Raw genomic sequence first — 20,000 nt, 5'->3', positions numbered from 1 at the left:
AGGGGGATTAATGTGAACCGTTTTTGTCACAACGTGTCATTTGAATGGCCATTTGTGCTGCTCTTTTTGGTGTGCCCGCCTTGCACAAGACAGACAGATGGAAAGACTGTTCAAGACGTCTCAACTCCTCTCAGCTCACCAATACACTATTTGTAGTTTTTTTTTGTAGAGGATAAAAAAATATATGACTATTAGTACTGTTTTGTTCTTTTCAACATGTGTTGCTGTTTGTGTTCAATCCGTTGCTTCAAGGATTATAGATGCTAATTAGAATTAGCATTAAGATGCGAACTGAAAGGCGAAGCTACGTGATTGTTGGAAATACATGAAGTGTAATTGTCTTTGATTTTTGGTTGACAGTAAACTTCAGCTGGAAGCCTCTGTTTAATGAACCGCTCACTCTTTATTATACTGCTGTTTATTGTGAAGTTTGGTGCGTTGATTTCAATGCAAAAATGCAGTGGTTGCGCTCGCAAGTCAAAGCAAAACGAACGACGGCTCCAATCTTGTAAAACTCAGATCTCAAGGCACCACTATTATTTTTGTTTGTTCATCATCATCGTAATTATCTGTGAGTTAGCAAGTTACTTCTTGGTTCATGGATGGTGCAGAGTCATGGGTGATGCTTGCGATGATGCTTACATGTATTGACATTTGTTTTGTATTTTTCATGTAATTCCGCTCACAGTATTTCAAATTGAATGCTGTGGAAAAACCTCCTTAAAACAGCAATGCTCGTAGTAGACTTTTTCACAGCACTGGAATGACAACAATAGTAAAAATACATTTGATTTACATCACACTTTTTTGGAAGACAAATGCTATAAAGTGTGATCATGAAAAAAAAAATCTCATGAGTATAACTGACTGCTGTGTTGTCGGTGTACAAAACGAAGTACAGTAAATACCATGTTGGCCTGACAGTAGTTACTTCTATGCCACCGTGAGTCATAATGCAAAAAGCATTGTGGTTGAATTATATACATGTTTGGGATGGACGTTTGGATGAGCAGTATTTCCTTGATGATGGGGAATGAATAAAGAGTCAATTGTTTTTTTTTTAGAAATACATTTGTTTGACTGGATGGGGTAATACAATGATCAATGAATTGGTGATCACACCCATCCCTAATTCACATATTTTTCAAAAACAGTGAATAGCTGATACTAGGTCATTAACCTGAATAGATTGATATTAAATCACACTTTGTTGTCGCTAGAGTTTTATCAATAGATTGCAGGGCTGGAATTTTCTTTTCTTGGACCAGTACAACTTCAAAAATGAAGGGTGATGACACGGTTCCGTATTCATAAGAAATGTCCTTTTCCAGGCACCCATTGTAGAAAAAAAGAGGTTCTTCAAACGTGTAATTATGTAACATATGGTCTTTATGATGTGACATTCTCTTTATGCTTACATGCATCTGTCTTAAATGTACACTCACATGCTCATTTCGTCGAATAAGACACATCACGACGACCTGTGCCATGACAAAGATAACAATGCTTGGTTTCAACTCAAGTAGTCATCAAAAAAAATTGTTAATGTCGGTTGTATGTTGTGGATTTTTTTTTTTTTAATGGGGAGTGCTGGGGGGTGTCAAATATTGGAGACATTTCACAGTATATGTACATTTCTCAATAGAAACATCAAAATACAATATTCCAACTGAAAGCAATGTCATCTTTGTGAAGGCCTTTTTTTGGACACAGGATTAGCGAGTGTAATTCTTTCCGCACAATAAGAAAAGGTCATCGGGCAGTGCACTAAACTACATTCAAAGAGTAAACACACAACAGTAACTGCGCACCAAGAAATCAATCGGCAAATATTCATCAGGCACAACATTTTCTTAATACAGCGAAGTCAGCAGAGCGGACAAAGTTACAATAAGAGGAAAGTAGAACAACACGGCCGTGTCGGTACATGGGCTCTGAGGCTTGCAGACCTGTCTGACTGCTGGACAGCTTCAAAGAAATCCAAAGTCACAACTTCAATGGCCCCAAACGCGGTGGTATTAGTCACCTCCAAGAAAAAAACAATACAAACTTTTGGGTCTGTGTAGTTCAAAGGATGTCAATCTTTACCTCTTTGGTTGTTTCCTATTATGTGAAAATGAGATGTAAAAATATGAATCTGGCCGTAATAACATTTACATATTGCCACCTCTCAACTATATATATGAGTACCCTTCTATCAAGACCAAACATGTATTGCTAGTAAGGCTGCCAAAATTATTATACAGTGCATTTGGTAGCAAAGTTGGCCCCGAGGCATAAATGAACTTATTGGGCAGGAGGGAAAATTTATCTGCATATGAATCTGCACATTTTTTTACACAATATTCAACATTATATTTGCTTTTTAAATGATTTGTGTGACCCAATTTCAGGTTTGGCTTTTCAATCACAGCATTAGTTGTAAGTATGTGCTTTGTTGTTCGTTATATTCAAAACTTTTTGTACAGTTAGTCATTTTTATGTAGCTTCGTGCTTTCATTTGTTGTACTTTATTGTTGTTCTTGCACTTCAAATTATTTTTGCTCGTCGCTGTTGCAGTTTTTCTCAAAAGAAGAATAAGAATCAGATGATATGCTGAAAGTAAATACAATTCACCGGTCTATTTTTGTGACTTTCGTCAGACTCAATTGGTGAGTCCCAAAAGATACATGGACACCCTCTAGTGGTACGAGACGGTAGAAAATCACAAATTGTTCATGTGACAGTGGTTTAAACTTTTTTTGTTTGTTTTATCACATTACATTACACTTGCTAAGTACAGTTCAATTGTATTTTGTGGGGTACAATACATTTGCATTTAATTTACTGTTTGAACGTTTTATATTGAAAAATGGATCCAAATAGTATTTAACTCACGTGTAACACATTTTAATTGAATTATCAGTACATGCTTATATTTTTATATACAAGCGCAGTATTCATGTTCAAACTGTGCATAATGTTGCAGTGGGTTAAAATATGACCAAATACATTTTTTAGGCATAAAACCTCTGCTTTGTTTGTGATGAACACTTGGGCCTACTATGCTACCATACTTAAATGTTGGTCAGGATGGATATTTTTGCAAGGTGGTACAGGGTGTAAAAAGTTTGAGAACCACTGCCGTAAATGATACTCATATCCCACAGTGCTTTACCACATGGAATGTAAATCAACCGGAGTCCATTCGTTGAGTATTTTTATCTTTTTAGTTTTCAATTATTTATTATATTCAAATACAAATATGACGAGTCAATAATTTGCGGGATTGGCAGAAATAGAGGGGCCCCAAATTCAAACTTAGCTTCAGGCCCCATGGATGGGTGGGCTGTCTTTGATACCAATCAAACTACTACTAACCGAGCATGAGTTCAAGGAAGCGCAGATAATTTAATGGTACGCCATCAAGTAAACACCAGGGTGTGAATGCCGTGACAAAGATTCCCCCAGTGCTCCTTTTTATGGAGTCCCAAAATGCTAATGTCTGTGGAATGATTTGTAGCCAATGTTCAACACCAGTTGCAATACAGCCCGGTCATAACTGACTGTATTTTTTCTTAAAATGTGTCCCTTGACACAGAAAGCAAGCAAGCTCGAAAGAAAGAATGGATCAAGATCTCGGTATCTTCTCACTAGTTTTTCAACTTGACACCGTATTATAAATGAATGTTTCCGGTTCAGTTCGGTTCAGTTCAGGTACGCCAAGACAAAATTCCGCTTGTTCACTCGTGACCAGGCTTGCATTTTACACCGCAGTGTAAAATATGCGCAAGTGATGTGCATATTGTGCTCAAGGACCACACTTTTTTTCTTTAAGGGAGATGGGCTAGGTCAACTTAACTCTCTTAAAATGAGGTTAAAAAAAACGAAGATAAATATGTATGTAAAAAAACATATTGAAATGGTAAAATAATGAATTCTCCTTTTAATTCAAATTCATCAACTAGTTATTTAACACACTGTATATTTTGTATGTCATCCAAATATCTACTTTCTATACCACCTATCCTGATTAGGGATGCAGGTATTTTTATGATTTTTTATATATATAATGAACCAATTAATTAGATTAATGAATACAAAATAACTTAAATAATGAATAAATACATTTCAACAAACCCATTTTAGAGGGGGAAAAAACAGATGACAACTATTACAGGACTCTTGAAAATGGAAATGTTGGATGGGCTGGAATAAAGAACGGAGCGAGCTGTATGTGGTACCCCCAGTGTAGATGTTAGCCCCCCGTAGATAGCGTGACATCACAGCAGCGAGTGTGTGTCATCCGCCTATGGATTAAATAAGATAAAACACAACACTGTAGAGTGTGGTGTACCTGTAAAGAAAATCCATCCATTTTCTATCATCCTATCTGACTTTGGGCAAGATCGGGCATGCCCAAGTTTTATCCAGCTTGTTATATGTCTCCCTCCTCCAACACATCTGATTCAAATGATCAGCTCATCAGCAAGCCCGAATCAGATGTGTCAGAAGGGGGCGATATTCAAAACAGGCTGGATAGGCGCTCTTGAGGACCGGACTTGGGGAGTCCTGGGGTAGAGCGTACAACCTGAACCCTTCGCCAGCCAATCACTAGACACATACAGAAAAATAAACATTCACACACACCTTTACACCTGTGGACAATTTCGAGTCTTCACAGAACCTCACATGCATGTTTGTGGAAAGTGTGGGGACGTTAGAGTGGTAAAGAACACACAGGTCGATCATGCAAACTGCACACAGGAATACCTGAGCTGAGATTCGAACACCCAACCTCAGAACTGTGAGGCAGACGTGCTGACCACTCCATTGTAAACCACACAACTTTATTTGATTTAAGTATTTTGGAATTTTCTTAAAAAAAAAAAAAATGCAATGAAATTTTATACTGAAATGAACAGAACCACACCGTTTGTCTTAATGACACAGACGCTCGTGTCCACATAGCTCTCCATCATTTACCTGTCTGTAAACACTCCTCTCTCGCTACGATGCAAGCTCATCTGCGAGTGCTTCTGGTACTCCGATGGCGAGTGGTCCTGACTCGCTCTTTAGGGAGCGCTTGCAAGATGGTGACTGCCGTCTTGGCCCAGTAGTCCACTTCTGTGAAGACGCGGAACACCCACAGCTTCAGCTCAAAAAGGGTCAGGCTGTCCGGCTAGAGATGAGAAGGCACCACATCAGCACCTCACTATCCAACTCTTAAAAGTGATGGGAAGTATTTCAAGTACTTCAAATAGATTTTACTTTTTAAAACAAATATACTTTCTACGTCTTACTTGGTCAAAATAGGCTTGCTACTTTTTCAACCTCTGCGGATGATGACATAGCATTAAAACAATAAATTCTTCTGGTATTAGAAAAATAGTCTGAAAGAAACACATAGAGGAAAGGTGCATTTTGCCAATGTAATTTATTATTGTTGTTTTGTTTTGCTCATGCTCAGAAGTGATCTTGCAGCAAAACTCTGTCCAGTGATTATTTGGGGGGGGATTGAGCACGTAATAACAAAGGGAAACTGTTTTGTGTGGAGAGAAGTTCCTTTTCTCATTGTGCCATGTAATCAAAATGGGTATTGTTGTAATAGACAGTAACAATGGATACACAGTTTTTACTTTTGCCCATTTCAGGATCTGTACTTTTTAGTTCAACAATGAGGAAGCTACTTCTGTTTTTACTAAACATTTTTTACACAAGTATCTATACTTGTACTTATGTACACTGAAAGAAATTGGTATGGTAGTTACATGGGAAAAAAAAAAACCTACTCAGATTTTTTTTCACTCATAAATTCAAAGTAAATTTTATAAGGAGAGTTCTTAAGTAATTTTAATTGAATGTTATTATTATTATTTATGAGTTTTTTTCAATTAAATGTCACTCAAAACTTTTTTCAGTGTACAGCATGAGTACCTTTGTCACCTCTGACCCTTGATCCCGTGTCAGCGTTACCATCGGGGCCTACCTCCACGCTGTCATTCAAACTCGGCGTCATCACCGCCGGGCCGTCTACAGCTTTGACAAGTTCTCCAGTCATGTTTATGAGAAACGAGAGCCTCTCCTTCACCATTTTCCTCAGGGTCTCGTACTCCCCCGTCCCACTGCCCATCTCCTCATCCTCTTTGGCGATGGCTCTCTCCATCAGGCCTCGGCACTGGAGCAGGGCCGCGTGCAAGCGCCATAGCTTGTCCGGGGTGTCCAACTGGGAGGATGGAGGAGGTACGGACACCAAACGACTGTCCCCTGCTATGACATCAGCAGTGAAGGTCTCCCGCTTGCTCTTTATAGGAAACAATTGCATACAAACAAAGTGAAAATCAAAACAGACAAAATGATAGGGATGATGAATGCTTTATATTCAGTTCTAACGGTACTCTATACACTCTATAAATTTGAATGGCCATTTCCGTTTGGCGGGCGACCAGTCCAGTGTTTACCTCGCCTCGCCTTCATCTAAGGGGGACGGACATTTTGCCAATTGCTGTCAAGGAAAATGACATCGTAGTGCCAAAGGGTTGAGCTAACGACCGTCACAGCTCATCTGTTTTCTGGGTTTGGTTGTGGCGTTCGCATGCCTGAGAAGAGTGAAATATAGTGAAGTCCTATTTATAGAAAGTTTCATAGAATGCAAGGCGTGCGACAAGCATAGTTTGTATTTTTTGCTCCCATTTTTAAAAATCACGAAACATTTACAGGCCTAAATTTTAAGGCCACTGTATCACCTTCAATTTAAGTTGCACCATCATTTATAAAGATGTCAGGATTGCTGGTACAACCTACAAAGTTTAATTAAGGTTGAATCTACTGTCATCTTGGTTGTCTTTACTTATATTTTATGCATATTTTGTACCTTAGAAGAATTTGGGCTGTAAGCTAATGATGATGCGATATGTGGCGATTTACTATGCATGTGATCCGATTAATTGAGTAATCGCGACTACTAACGGTGACTAGTCGAATAGCAAAATAATCACGTGTGGCAGCATAGTTGAGAAATGTTACGGCATAGACTGGGTTAGTGCTAAACATTTAGCTGTATTATTCAAGTGGCATGCATAACACTTGCCAGGGAATGCAGAATATTAAATCTGAATTTGAAATATGTGAGTGTGTGTGCGTGCCCGTGCAGGTTAGTGAAAAACTAAGGCACATTTGGACTTGTTTACAAATTCATGTATTGTCACCGCCATAGGAAAATAATGTTGTAATAAACCAACAAGGACCCTTTGTATTGCACTGGATCTGGGTTTGCTATGAAACAGTCTCCATCATTGCACTTAAATCAGGGGTGCCCAAAATTGGTTCTCAAGGGTCACTGTCCTGCCTGTTTTCCATCTGTCCCTGCTGCAACACAGCTGATTCAAATGATGAGGATAGTTCTCATGCTTCTTCAGAGCTTGCAGATGCCTGACTTCAGTCATCTGTCTATTTAAGCTAGTTCTGTGATTGCTTTTAAAAATGTATCCGTATCAAAGATAAGAGCAGAAAACAAATGAATGAGGGTCAGATCATATCTGAAGAAGAGCAAACAAGGTTTTGCGCCAAACTGCTCCCTTAGTTACAAGTCAGCTGCGTGAGTAGAGATGATGAGGTAATGAACTGGCGAGAAACCAAAGAGGAGATAATTAAGAAGGAAAAGAATGTGGGGATGGTAGATGAAGGCTTCACGCCCAGGCATTGGTGAACGTTTGCGGGGAGTGGGTGGGGGTCACCAACCCACATCTCTGAATGCTTCATATCCGGTTTAGCCCCCCGCCCCCCAAAAAAAGAAAAAAAAACCCAACTTAACCCTCTTATCTCTACATAACACGCGTCCTTTTCATGGTTCCTTCCATTTCCTTACACTTCAAGTATGGCAGTTTAGGTTCACCCAAATTTTTAAAATGGAGACCGGTTGCATAAGAGGGCGCCAGTATACCTCTCAAATACTTCTGAACATGCCTTTTAGCAAGCCGCCCCTAATGTTCTGTTTATACTAATTACTGTCTCTTCGCAGGTACATCTCAAAATATGTGAATATCATGAACAACAAATGTACTGACTTAAATACTGAAATACTGTACATTATAAAGTCTGTAATCGTATTTGGGTAACCCCAACTGACTCTCACCCAAATACATTTGTGTACAGCAGTCACCTACATTATGTGTATGTGCCCTGTGACCAAAGGGCCACAGATTCGATTCCCTATGACTCGCATAGGAATATGCCCTTATCATAGGCCCTTAACAATGGTTTGTTCGTGTGAAAAAAAAATGGGCAATGCCTGTAAATTAAAGTACTCTAAATAAATAGTCAATGCCTCCCATATTTTGTGAAACCTTATAACATTAATAATTAAGTTCACATGGATTGTGGTGTCATATAATGGGAAAATTATCGTTATTTAAATGATCTTGACCTAACTGTTGCCATCCTGTAATTTCCTATACGGCCTGTCCTCATCAGGGTCACGGGTGACCTCGAGCCTATCTCAACTGACTTTGGTAGAGACAGGGAAATCACAGACTGGTTGCCAGTCAATCACGGATCCGGACATGCAAACATTTTTTAAATGCGTAAGGAAGCCCAAAGAAAACTCACACGAACATAGGGGGAGCATGCAAACTTCATACCGGAAGGCCAGAGTGAGGATCTGAACCCAAATCTTAGAACTTTGAGGTAGACACACCGACCACTCACCACTGTGCTAGCTTTGTTTGGTAAAATAGTAAGGATTCATTGATTTTACCAGCATTTAGACTGCTGAGGCAACACCAGAGCAACCCCAAGGCATGGGTCAACCAAGCATCTGCTTAGGATATGACCACACGTGCAAATAACAGTCAACAGATCCAGGAATCCTTATTCATTCATTCATTATTTGGGGGGCGGGGGTGGTAGTATTGAGCAAAAACTCAAGATTCAAGGCTTTTGTATAATTATTTTGAAATCTCTAATTGATTTTATTATGGTTAGCCAATTGACACTAAATGACAGTAAATTTTGTCTAGGCCTAAATGATGTTCAGTGTCCCATTCCGGGCTTTATGATTTGAAATATTTTGTCAATCAAGTCTCTTTGGCTCTTGTATTTTTATTTGTTTTAGTCATTGTAGTCCCTCAACAATGAGTGCCAGTAATATGTATTACTGTCAGAAATGCAGGGCTCCAAACTCAAATTTGTCTCATGGAGACGTGGGCTGGCTCTGGGCAACAGACACAAGCAGGTTAAATGTCACAAACAAACACTCATAGAAATGTGTTAATTTTCCATTTAACTGTTAATCTCTCTCGGTCTCTCTTTCTCACACACCACACACATACACCGTGTAGATTTGTGGCAAACGTGAGGTCTCTCTCCCACTCACATAAAGTTCCAGTAAATTGGAGATCTCCAGAAGCAAAAGTTCGGCTACAGCAGCCGCTCGGGCCGCCGTCGTCCTGCCTTGATCGGGCGCCCCGGTCGCACCACTCCGCCGGTCTGCCATCTGACCTCCCGAAAGCTGCAGTAGAAGCAAGGGCTCGATCCTACTTCCAGGAAAGGCTGAATGACGCCCGGATCACCCCGGCAACGAATTCATCGTCATTCCTAAATTAACTTCAGCCTTTGCGAAACTTCAAAAAGCCCCTTGTATGTTTTGGGGGCAGTAACACGTTTCCGACTCCGTCACTTCGCGTTCTGCAGCAGGATTTACGGCCGACTCTCCGCCCATTCCCCCAGGAACCTGATGCCAGCACCGAGGAATTTGGAACGATCAGCGGGGGCGGAGAGCGGAGCTGGACGGGAAGACGCAGCTCACTCCACAAAGCTGTTATTTATAAACTTTTTGCTGACTGACGAAGACTGTTCAAACGGTCCAAATAAAAGTCTGGTGTTGCCGGTAGAAGCGTCTTTACTTGTTAAGCGTGTTTATTGGTTATATTCGATATAACAAAACACAGGTAGAAATTGTGGTAGCCGAAAACAATAATGCTCGTTAACATATACCGCAGAATATCAATTAACGTGTTTGTGCAAGTGGGTGCCCCAAAAAATAAATACAGAAAAAGTCTATTTCAATAATTTCCTTTCAAAAAGTGAAACTTGATGTTTTATTTGTTTCCCATACACAGTTAAACATTTCACGCCTTCATTTATTTGGTTCCCAGAGGTCCAGTTACCTCAATTTAGGTGCGTTACAATGACCTGGACGGCAGAGAATTAGGTGATTCTAAAGGTCTAAAAATGTAATACAGTATAACAAAAACGTTAGCACATCCGTCTCACATTGTTCTGTGGTCATGTGTTAAATTCCGGACCTTCCCGTGTGGAATTTGCATGTTCTCCTCATGCCTACGTACCCACATTTCAAAGACACGCTTGGTAGGTTTTCTTGCATATATTTACATTAGTTATGACTTCATTACTGCCTCAGTAAAGTGCGCTACGTTCCGATTGACGTATAAATCCGAGCAGTCAGTCACCACATTCGAAGGAAAATTCCGTCGTAAACCGAGGACCCCCAGTGCAGTAGTTTTTCTGTGGTGTTGCGACATGAAAAAATACCAGCCAAGCACTGTAGAGGTCAGCCAAGGCACCTGCATTGTAAACAGCGGTAGAACAAGAATTAGCAGCTAACATTGTAGCATGTCCGATTGAATGAGGAAATGGCGACGATCACATATGTATATACCTTATCGATTTGATATTTACCGCTTGGTTCTGTAATAATAAATGTATCGAAGTAGATGTTAGTAGCTGGCGCTCTTTCTAACATATAGCTCGTTGGTTTTGACATGAACGCTCTTGTTGGGTACAGCGGCTCATCTGAGTCCGACGGTGATGGAGACTCCGAGAATGTAAACAGTGATCGTGGAGGGTAAGGTAACCCATTACCAATGTTTGGATGGTATAATTTATATGTTTTGGCAGTTGGCTAGCCGATGATTGCTTTCAAATGACAAACGTTCTAATTACGTCTGATTGTGGATCACTTCATTTATTGTGGCTTTTCTTCTCTGCACCCTTTTTCGACCAAATTAATAGCATGAGAACGGATGTCGTTGATGGGGCTCCACCGGACAAGAAGACCCGGAACTTCTTGCTGGAGACTGATTCTGCCACCAGTGAGTCTGATGAATCTGACCACGGACACCTGGAATCTTACAAGTCAGTACATCCAAGTAAAAAACAGTCCAGTCTGACGTCTTCCTCCGCCACAACCAGCCCTCACAAACTGCCCCCTCCTAGTCTGCATGGCTGCTCAGAAAGCAGCGTGTTCGCCAACCCATTCAAAGCTCAGGCTGAGCAAAAACTCAGTGCCTTGCAGAAACATGTCCCCCTCACAATGCATGCCAAACCCTCTCAGATTGGAGGCAAGAGGATTTGCGTCTCCTACAGGAAAAGTGGAAGATGTAGATTTGGGATCAAGTGCAAGTTTGCACACGACAGTGATCTCCAGACTACAGTTACTCCCAATGACTCTAATGCAAGTTTGAGTGACGAGGGGGAAGTTGGGTCACGCACGGGCACCTCCCGGAAGCCCCCGAAAGAGGTCGAGAAAGATGAGTCAGAAGGCCAGCTGATGAAGAAGCGCAGGGTTGGTGTGAGCGACACACTGATCCCTCCTAAGAAAGCCATGAAGCAGTTCAACATGCTGAGAAGCAAAGAACGCCACAATATGTACTGATGTAAACATTAGGTGGGACACTGTAAAGATGGCTGATAAAAAGTGACTTTCTATCTACCCATAAATCTCATCTGGACTACCAATAAACAATAAGTTTGTTGTTAAGACATTTATTTACATCCTATAAATGAAGAGTTGGCATATATGCTCCAAGAGCAAACAAACAAACAAAGCTTGCAGCACATTTTGCTGAAAGCCCAAACTGCAAACAATTATCTGTACAGGTCATCATTAAGCTGAAAGCCACGAACAAGGAACGACGGGTTCAGTTACTGAGTACAAGAACAACCTCTTTTCATATTATATAAATAGACAATCTGTTTTTAATCCCGACAGTAGACTTTGTTATTGACAAAACAAGATGTTTATCCACTAACAATTCAGCTGTTAACTGAAAACGCAAATACAACATGTTAGTGGCAGTCCTAATGTCAATAGCCATCATATATATAATATATATATATACTTAATAAACACATGGCTTAATTAACACTTATTCTAACCTGTCCGGTTGCTATGGATTTCTACAGTATATTTTGGGTGTGATTTCAATTTTCAAGCTCGTATATGAGGGGACGCATACTGGACATTACATGTTGTGACGTCAATTACTTAGAATTATGCCCTCATAGTGCCTATTAGTCGGAAAAGCGTTACAACAATCAATCAGCAGACTCCCTTAAAAAGCTAATGACGTTTACAGGAATACTATGTACAAAGTTACGCACACACATATGATTCCCTGATAAGCTATTCTAAAATAAGCTACCAAATATGAATGAGTGATCCTACATGAACCTTTGAACTTTGCATTACAGTATTGTTGTAGGTGACATCATGTGGCTTCTTTAGGGTGTGTGCACCCTTCTCATTTCAAATGATGATCCGCTGTACGTCCGCCGCAGTGTTGTTGGACAGGACGTCCCCTTGGTCCATTTGCTCCCAGGCAACCCCGCTCGCTCCCACTCGTTCCGTTGGATGGAAGGAATTTGCTGGTGGAGAGGAGGCTGCCAGCACGGGATTGTTCCTGTTGGAGGCCTCCTGTGGCTGGGATGGAGACAATAGCGGGGGGCCAGAGGTGGTTGTCTGCAGGGTGGTAAGCTGCTGAGAGGTGGCGAGGAGTGGGATTTGTTGCATGGGAGTCTGCGACTGGCTGACTGGCTGGAAGGTCATTTGTACGATTTGCCCGTGGCTCTGTTGCTGGGAGGAGTAAGGATGAAGAGACTGTAGCTGGGATTGGGGTTGGGACTGAGCCACCACCGACGGGGAGTGCAGGGCAAGTTGCGGGGACTGTTGAACAAACTGGACGGGCATCTGGAGCTGAAGTTGCGTCTGCTGCTGCTGGTGGTGGTCGGCAGGCGATGGGGGGTCGATAGGGGAAAGGGCAATTGTTACTGGCACCTGCATGGTGTGGAGTGGTTGCTCTTGTCCCAGGAGAACCACCTGGTGACTGACTTGCGGGGCCACATGACCTCCCTGTGCAACCTGAGCCACTTGAGACCCGACATGTCCTTCCTGGCCCAGCGGCTGAACCTGCCCCTCCTGGCCGCCTCGGACTATTTCCAGGCTACCACCTCCCACCTCTCCTTGCACGGGGGTGACCGGCAGCTCCAGCATGGACGCGGGGGTCGTGATGAGGGCACCGGCGTTGGCTGCGAGTGCCTCGGCTATCAGTACCTCTGGGTGACTCTTGGCTTTATGGGCCACCACACAGTCTTTCTTCTCAAACTTCTTGCCACAAATGGAGCAGGAAAACTGATAGCTCGCATCGGCGTCGTGCTTCTTCATGTGCCAGTTGAGGGAGGCCTTCTGGCGACAGGTGAAGCCACAGATCTCACACCTATTAGCACAAGAACATGTTCCAGTTAACACATTTCAGGAATGCGGTGCTGTTATTTACGTCCGTGCAAATTATGGAAATCCTGGAGGCACTAACTGGAGGGGCTTCTCTCCTGTATGGATCATGCGATGGACAGCCAGATTGTGGGAACTCTTGAAGGCACGAGCACAGAACTCACAGATGTAGTCTCTCTGGTCTAAGAATAACAAAGAAACATGAATGGCAAGACCCAAATAACTATCACCAACACGGTGTACATTTTACAGCTCAACGGGTACCTGTATGGTGTTTGGCATGACGAAGTAGCTGCTTTTGAAGTCTGAAGAGTCTCCCACAAGAAGGATGAGGACACACATACTTCTTTTTGAGCAAGTGCTGGTATTTGATATGGTGCTGGTGTGTGGAACATCGCAAACAAACAAGTGAAAGGTTAGGCTGAATAGGTTCTCCGCATTTGCACTAATATCGGGATAGGAATTGGGTTCTTACAGCAGCAACATAACCTGTACAGTCTTATGAATCTCAATGAACCATAGTCACCGCCACTAACCTATAAGGCAGTGTTCAAGTCAGAATTACAGTAAATATTTGGATGGAAAACACTTCTAGGTCATAAACTGAAATCAGCGAACCAAAAAATCGGGAGGTGCAGAAGCTTAACACAAACTAAAAACTGCATGAAAAGTCAGAGGCCTGCTCTCTGTGCGCATATACACTCTTTTAATAGAGCTGAATGAAGTTTTTCCTCATTCATGTATTTTCTGTTCGTGCTTTCGAACCAATGGAGCAAGTATGAAATAGTGAGTGAAACGTTGGCCCTATATGCAATTTGGTTGGTCAATTCAATGTTGCCCATCGAAGGGAGCTGAAAACAGACCGACATGTCTGTTTGAGCTGTTTGCACTGACCCACAAGGCAGGGAAAAGAAGAGGGAAGAAAAATCATTTTCCAGGACAACTCGAGCTTTTCCACGACATTTTACTTTTTTCCCCTCATTTTCCATGTGTTTTCCACGACTGGAAATTTCATCAATCCTTTTCCAGGTTTTCCAGGCCATGCGAGCATAGCAACAGTTAATTGCATTTACCTGCAGGTAGCGTGGATGAGCCAGGACAGTGCCACATCCCTCAATTTCACATCGGACGTACTGCACTGGGGGCTTCTTTCTGCATGGGAAATGTCATCAGGGTCATCAGGGCTGGCCAGACGAAGTGCCAGTATTAACCGATATATATGTACGTAGTCAAACTCATGAGGGGATGCCTTGAAAGTGCCAACTTGTTCATGGCCCCACCATACCTTCTTTTTGGCAGCCGTGGCGTCTTATCATCTTTTTTCCGTCGACCCCTCCTTTGTAGAGGCAGAACCAATTTTGGAACTTACATTTCCGAGAATGAATGCAGTTTAATCAGCGAGTTTGTCTGTATCTTACTTCCTCGGCCCGTCAGGGTCATCCGCCGATTCTTCTTCAAGCTTCACTTCCATCTCTGCGTTCTGTAAGTTGTCTGAGCCTTCCATTTTTATCTCTTGCACCTCCTCCTTCTTGGGCGCTTTCTCTTTTTCTTTCTTGTCCTTATGTCTCGGAGGAATCCGGCGCTTTGGCTTGGGTGCATCGCTGAAACAAATGAGGGACTGCATGTTACTGGACAAAGTCAATACACACCTGTAACAGTAACTACAGCACTTGCACCATATTGCGGCACATACACAAATCCTTCCGCCTTGGGGTCGTAGCTCTGATCATTTAAATCGTCTCGAAAGGGAACGTCCTCATCACTGCTGATAACCTCTTCCTCGTCTGCTTCGCTAAAAAACAAAAAATAAAAATCATGTTGAGCTTTCAGTAATGAGCACGATGATGCCCTTGAGTCAAGTTTACCCCTGAGGCAGTGAAGCTGAAGCCGCGGTCAGGTCATTTGAGTTGCCTTGAAATTGAGGGTCCTCCTTATCCACAAAGTGACGACCAACACCGTCGCTCTTTTCTTCTCCGTTTTTACTAAGAAAGGGAAAAACACAACAGCTCAATAAAGAGATGTGTCATGTTGCCTCGAACCACATTTAATTATCACACAACACAAGCATGTACTGGATAGACAACATTAGGTGCACTTGCACAACGGACTGAGATCAAATGCGACTGTCGTATCAAAAAAAAAAAAAGTGCTGTGAAAAAGATCGAGGAGGGACCATGTCTGCTGCTTTCAAGCGTGTTAAGGTGGATGGGAACACGATTGTTGTCACAGCTCCAATTGCTGAGCTGTGCATTGCTGCGCCCACCAAATATAAGCAACTCCTTACAAACCACAACAGTCAGGTGAAATTCGGTGAGTTTGCCAACTAGTGTGCCATTTTAATTCAGGGCTATCCAGAAATAGGAGACAAAGTAAAAAGCTTACAAGGGTTTCCGGGAAAGTTGCTTCTTCCGCTAAAAGCAAAAGGATAGATGAACACTGACACCGTTTCAGTGTTTGAAAGATCATGGGAAAATGAAATTAATTGTTGACAGATTTGATTGAAATTTCATAGATATTTTTTTAATTTCGTCAAGATTTTAATTTAGATTATTTTTCATGTGTTGAGCTTCGCAAAAGTATGCATGAGTATACATATAGATAGGTGTGTGCATGTATATATAGTATATGTATTTTATTTGTCGCAAATAATTCTGAGTTTCCTTTTCATTAAATTAAGACTGAAATGTTTTCTCTTTTTTGAGCTTGAAAGTTTTTATATATTTTAATCAAATATTTTATGTGTGTTTCAATGTTGGCATTGACGAGGTTTTCTTTTGCCACGTTTATCATCGTTAATTTAAATATAAATCAATATTAAGGAACTACCATTCTGTATTTCTTTGCGTTGTGTCAAGGTAACAGATTTGTGGGAGTCTCGAGGCTTTGTCAGTCTTTAAATCTCATCTATAAATGCTTTACGAGGCATAGATGGTGCTCACTTTAGATGAGCTCACACAGAATAGTTAATTAATGATTGGCAAGTGCTTTGTAACTACCTGAAAGAATGGATGCATGTGTTAATAACATATTTATTGGGAAAACAATCTGCTAACACACTCTCTAACCAATTAGTACATGTCTGAAGAGTTTATGTGTAAGTGCACGCATGCGTATCGAAATAGTGTGTTCATCATTTGCGTACGCTTTCTAAATGATCATAAGAACCACAGGCAATTCCAAAATAACGGCTTGGTATGTGACGCAATACATAATCTAGAAGGGTTGAATCTGTCATTTACAAAGTATAAAAACGCGATCATTAAGCATGTTATAGATAGCCAATTAACGATGAGTAAAACATTTGCACCCGTGTTTATTAACTACATACGAATGATTGTCCATGTCAGAAACATCCTTGATAAATGATAAACTCAGTATGCCTAACTAATGTTTATTCGTGTGTACTTATTATGCGGTGTTAGCAAACACTTTGAAAGTCCTCGTCACATTTTGGTCATCCGTCATATTCGAAAAAACAAAGCTTTTCCAGCGAAACCAACTTGAGGAACCTTAATTTGTTTATGGTACATGTGCACGATTGTGATTGAGTCACTGTAAATCTGAACTCATTTTAGGAACAAAATAAACTTACATGTCATACTTTTCTTTAACGTTCGCCTCTCCCGAAGCGGCTAAGAAACAAGGAGAGAAAGCAGCAGTGAATACAACTTCATGAACCCAACCCAACCCACTGTCTTCAATAAACACAAATTCACAGCAGAGTACATTTTTATTATTTTCCAGTGAAAAATCCGGTTGTTGAGTCCGTTAATGCCCGTGTCATATTTGGAGCAGCAGTCAGCTTACGGTTCCATTTTCACGCACTGTTATGAATTGCAGTCAACAAGTTGCTCACCAGCTTGATGCTCTATTCCGAGCTCAGTTTTGCAAACTGACTTGCCAGAGCTGCGGACGGCCCTGCCAGATGGAGGCTTGGCTCGACTCTGCGCTGGAGAGAGCCTGGAGGGAAGAGCTGGCGTAGAAGAGGAGGAGGAACCATTGAACATTATTATTATTATTATTATTATCATCATCCCTGTCATGTCAGAGTTTGGCCCATACTGAACACAAATAAAAGTTGGGATTTTTGGCTTGAACATAAAATTTCACGATGAACCTAAAATGCCCGATAAACTTTGCAGGTCAACTTAATTTGACCTGAATGGACCTGTTCAATCTTTCAGTACTTTTAGCACAACTTGATGTTCTCTAACAAGGAACAGGACAGCAAAATTCCAAATCGGTGTTTGGACCAAAAAACACAGCCACAGGGTGTCACATGGTGTAAAATTGGTCTTTCAGCTTCCTGTTAGAGAACAGCAAGTTGCACTGAAAGGCTGTTCAGGTTATCTAGGGTCACCAATGGGGCCGTGGGCACGTGTATATAAACATGTTGAGGACAAATTCAGTTCACGTGTAAAGATTATCGGGCATTTTAAGTAAATCCTGAAATTAACACTCATTCAGTACCAGCCAATTCTAGACCACATTTTTTTTTTTTTTTTACCCTAAGTCTTGGAAAAATTGAACATAAATAAGTATCTGGGGTTGAACGTGTTGAGTGTGAAAAGACATATAAATATGTCTTTGGGGGTGAATGAGTTAAAGCTGAATAACCCCAACTTGTGCAGTAGTGTAAATCGGAATGCAAACACTTGGTTTGTGTCACATGAATGCAAAGGTTTAAAAGAATCCAATTACCTTCAACATTAGGGGTAGGTTTCTTGGGTTCCTCTGCAGAGCTACAGAGAGAGAAGAAGATGCCGTCATTCATCAAATTTAAAATGTTGTGGTGACCCACAAGGGGGAGACATTCACCGGGAACCTTTAACTGAAAAAGGTAATTCAAGTTTTTTTTTTTTTTTTAAACAATATTGTTCGATCCACCCACACTTGTCTTCTGATTCATATTCTGACATTGACATTCTGATTCATATTGCAATTGTGGAATTTGAATTAAGTAGAAAAATCCACCCGTGCCGCTTTTTGCTGTCGAGTAGGACCTAACGATTAATTGAAATTCAATCTTGATTTTCATTTGGACTTCCCTCCATCTTTAAAATGTTATTTGACAAAAAAATAAATAAATAAATAACGTACAGAACGGCAAGTTCCCGACGTTGTGAAAGTAACCATGTTGCTTGCGAAGCAAGCATGTAGCGTATGTGATTCTGCTGTGCCTGAGGGTTTTGAAACTCAGCTGGTGTTTACTGTAAAAGTAAACACACAACAAAAACAATTACAGCATTGCATTTGAAAATACAAAACATGCTGTTTTTAAAACATCGTTAGTGCAGATGCTAAAGTCAATGTAATATCCCATGGACACCCGAACAGGAAATTACCCTCGACTTTGGGTGTGATACTTCAAATAACGAATATTCACAAACAAATGCTGTGGAAATACATACACACAAGTAACATAACACTACTCAAAGGCACAATTTTTTTAACCACTCACACGAGTTATGTTACAGGATTTCCCCCAGAAAAAAAATTGTTTAGTCTGGTGGGAGAGAAGTCGACCGGCTTCATAAGAGATATTTGATTGTAGTCAGTGTGCTGTATTTACATGATTTATTAGTCAGACGGTCACAAAAACACATTTGTACAGACGACATATTTACCCAGCAACTATCACTACAAACAATCTTTGTTGGTGTTGTTGTTTTTTTTTTTTTTTTTAATAGCACTGATAATGTTAGAGCCAAAATAAAACAACATTCACGACCAGAGCTCCGTATCAACGGCTGGTCACGGAGTACCCCGATCTCACCACACCCACGTTCTCGAAAGACCTCCAAGCGGTGTTGGGCGTGCCTTCGGGCTACGAACAGTTCCCAGTCAACAGCCGGCAACTGGGTCTGCAGGTACCCGGGTCGCTGCGGCTTTGGGAGCCGCTTTGTGACCCAGTTGGAGGTTGCTCAACAGCAACAGCAGCAGTGGTTAAGCACGACATGGAGCACCACATCACCACTTCAGGGCTCCCGGTCTATGCTCGTACCCTGCGCCTCCAGACAGCCAAGCTTGCTATTGCCAAGGAGGCTCAAAAGGCCCATGGGCCTCCCTGCACATGGTGATCAAGGAAGTTGGCACCCCTGTGGAGATTTTGGCCAGATGTCCAACATCATGACTCCTGAGCGTAAACCCCTCTCGCACATTCAGGCCTTGTCCACCCACCTTGCAGGGGCCACCGTCTTTTCCAAGGTGGACATCCATAGGATATGCCCGAGACAGTTATCACCACAGCCTTCAGCCTTTTCAAATTCCTGCGGATGCCTTTCACCCTCATGGGGGCAACTCACACGTTTCAACGCCTTAAGGAGTCTTTGCTGGGTGACATGCAGTTCTTGCTTGTCTACTTGGATGACATCCTGGTGACTAAGCAGATGTGGAGGAACACCTGACGTACCTCCACCTGCTGTTTTTCTTGGCAGCATTCAGGACATCTGTTAAATTATGCACTATTACTATGGTGAATTCTAGGGGGGGG

The 20,000-nt window shown here is 41.6% G+C and overlaps 2 protein-coding genes across 3 annotated transcripts in view; one reads left to right on the top strand and one right to left on the bottom strand.

Moving 5' to 3' along the window:
- Positions 1-10,441: 10,441 nt before the first annotated feature.
- LOC109519781 (uncharacterized) lies at positions 10,442-11,758 on the top strand. Of its 2 annotated transcripts, none has more exons than XM_019876514.1 (2): positions 10,442-10,848; positions 11,011-11,758. In XM_019876514.1, the coding sequence occupies exon 2, from the start codon at positions 11,012-11,014 to the stop codon at positions 11,651-11,653; it is 642 nt and encodes a 213-aa protein (XP_019732073.1). In that variant the 5' UTR covers positions 10,442-10,848; position 11,011; the 3' UTR covers positions 11,654-11,758. The 2 variants fall into 2 exon arrangements, with proteins under 2 accessions (XP_019732073.1, XP_019732072.1); XM_019876513.1 differs by having other exon boundaries at positions 10,552-10,843.
- Positions 11,748-20,000, bottom strand: part of zfp91 (ZFP91 zinc finger protein, atypical E3 ubiquitin ligase) — a 9,753-nt gene continuing 1,500 nt past the window's right edge. Inside the window, exons 2-12 of the mRNA XM_019876498.1 lie at positions 18,209-18,249; positions 17,364-17,480; positions 17,100-17,139; positions 15,373-15,489; positions 15,201-15,299; positions 14,926-15,108; positions 14,793-14,843; positions 14,581-14,659; positions 13,772-13,886; positions 13,590-13,689; positions 11,748-13,493 (exon numbers count right to left, since the gene is read on the bottom strand). Of these exons, the coding sequence (XP_019732057.1) occupies positions 12,527-13,493; positions 13,590-13,689; positions 13,772-13,886; positions 14,581-14,659; positions 14,793-14,843; positions 14,926-15,108; positions 15,201-15,299; positions 15,373-15,489; positions 17,100-17,139; positions 17,364-17,480; positions 18,209-18,249 (1,909 nt within the window). The 3' untranslated portion in view covers positions 11,748-12,526. The remainder of the gene's footprint in view (positions 13,494-13,589; positions 13,690-13,771; positions 13,887-14,580; positions 14,660-14,792; positions 14,844-14,925; positions 15,109-15,200; positions 15,300-15,372; positions 15,490-17,099; positions 17,140-17,363; positions 17,481-18,208; positions 18,250-20,000) is intronic.

The sequence above is a fragment of the Hippocampus comes genome, unplaced genomic scaffold, assembly GCF_001891065.2.
Source record: "Hippocampus comes isolate QL1 unplaced genomic scaffold, H_comes_QL1_v1.1 scaffold51, whole genome shotgun sequence".
In the NCBI taxonomy this organism is placed as follows: Eukaryota; Metazoa; Chordata; class Actinopteri; order Syngnathiformes; family Syngnathidae; genus Hippocampus; species Hippocampus comes.
Note: the sequence above shows the minus strand (reverse complement) of the source record. Positions and strands in the feature narration are given on the sequence as shown.

Excerpts from the sequence above, each read along its gene's own strand:
- LOC109519781 (XM_019876513.1), top strand. The coding sequence starts at position 10,761 with ATGAACGCTCTTGTTGGGTACAGCGGCTCATCTGAGTCCGACGGTGAT. Across the intron at positions 10,844-11,010 it reads GTAAACAGTGATCGTGGAGG|CATGAGAACGGATGTCGTTG; the intron begins GTAAGGTAACCC and ends CCAAATTAATAG.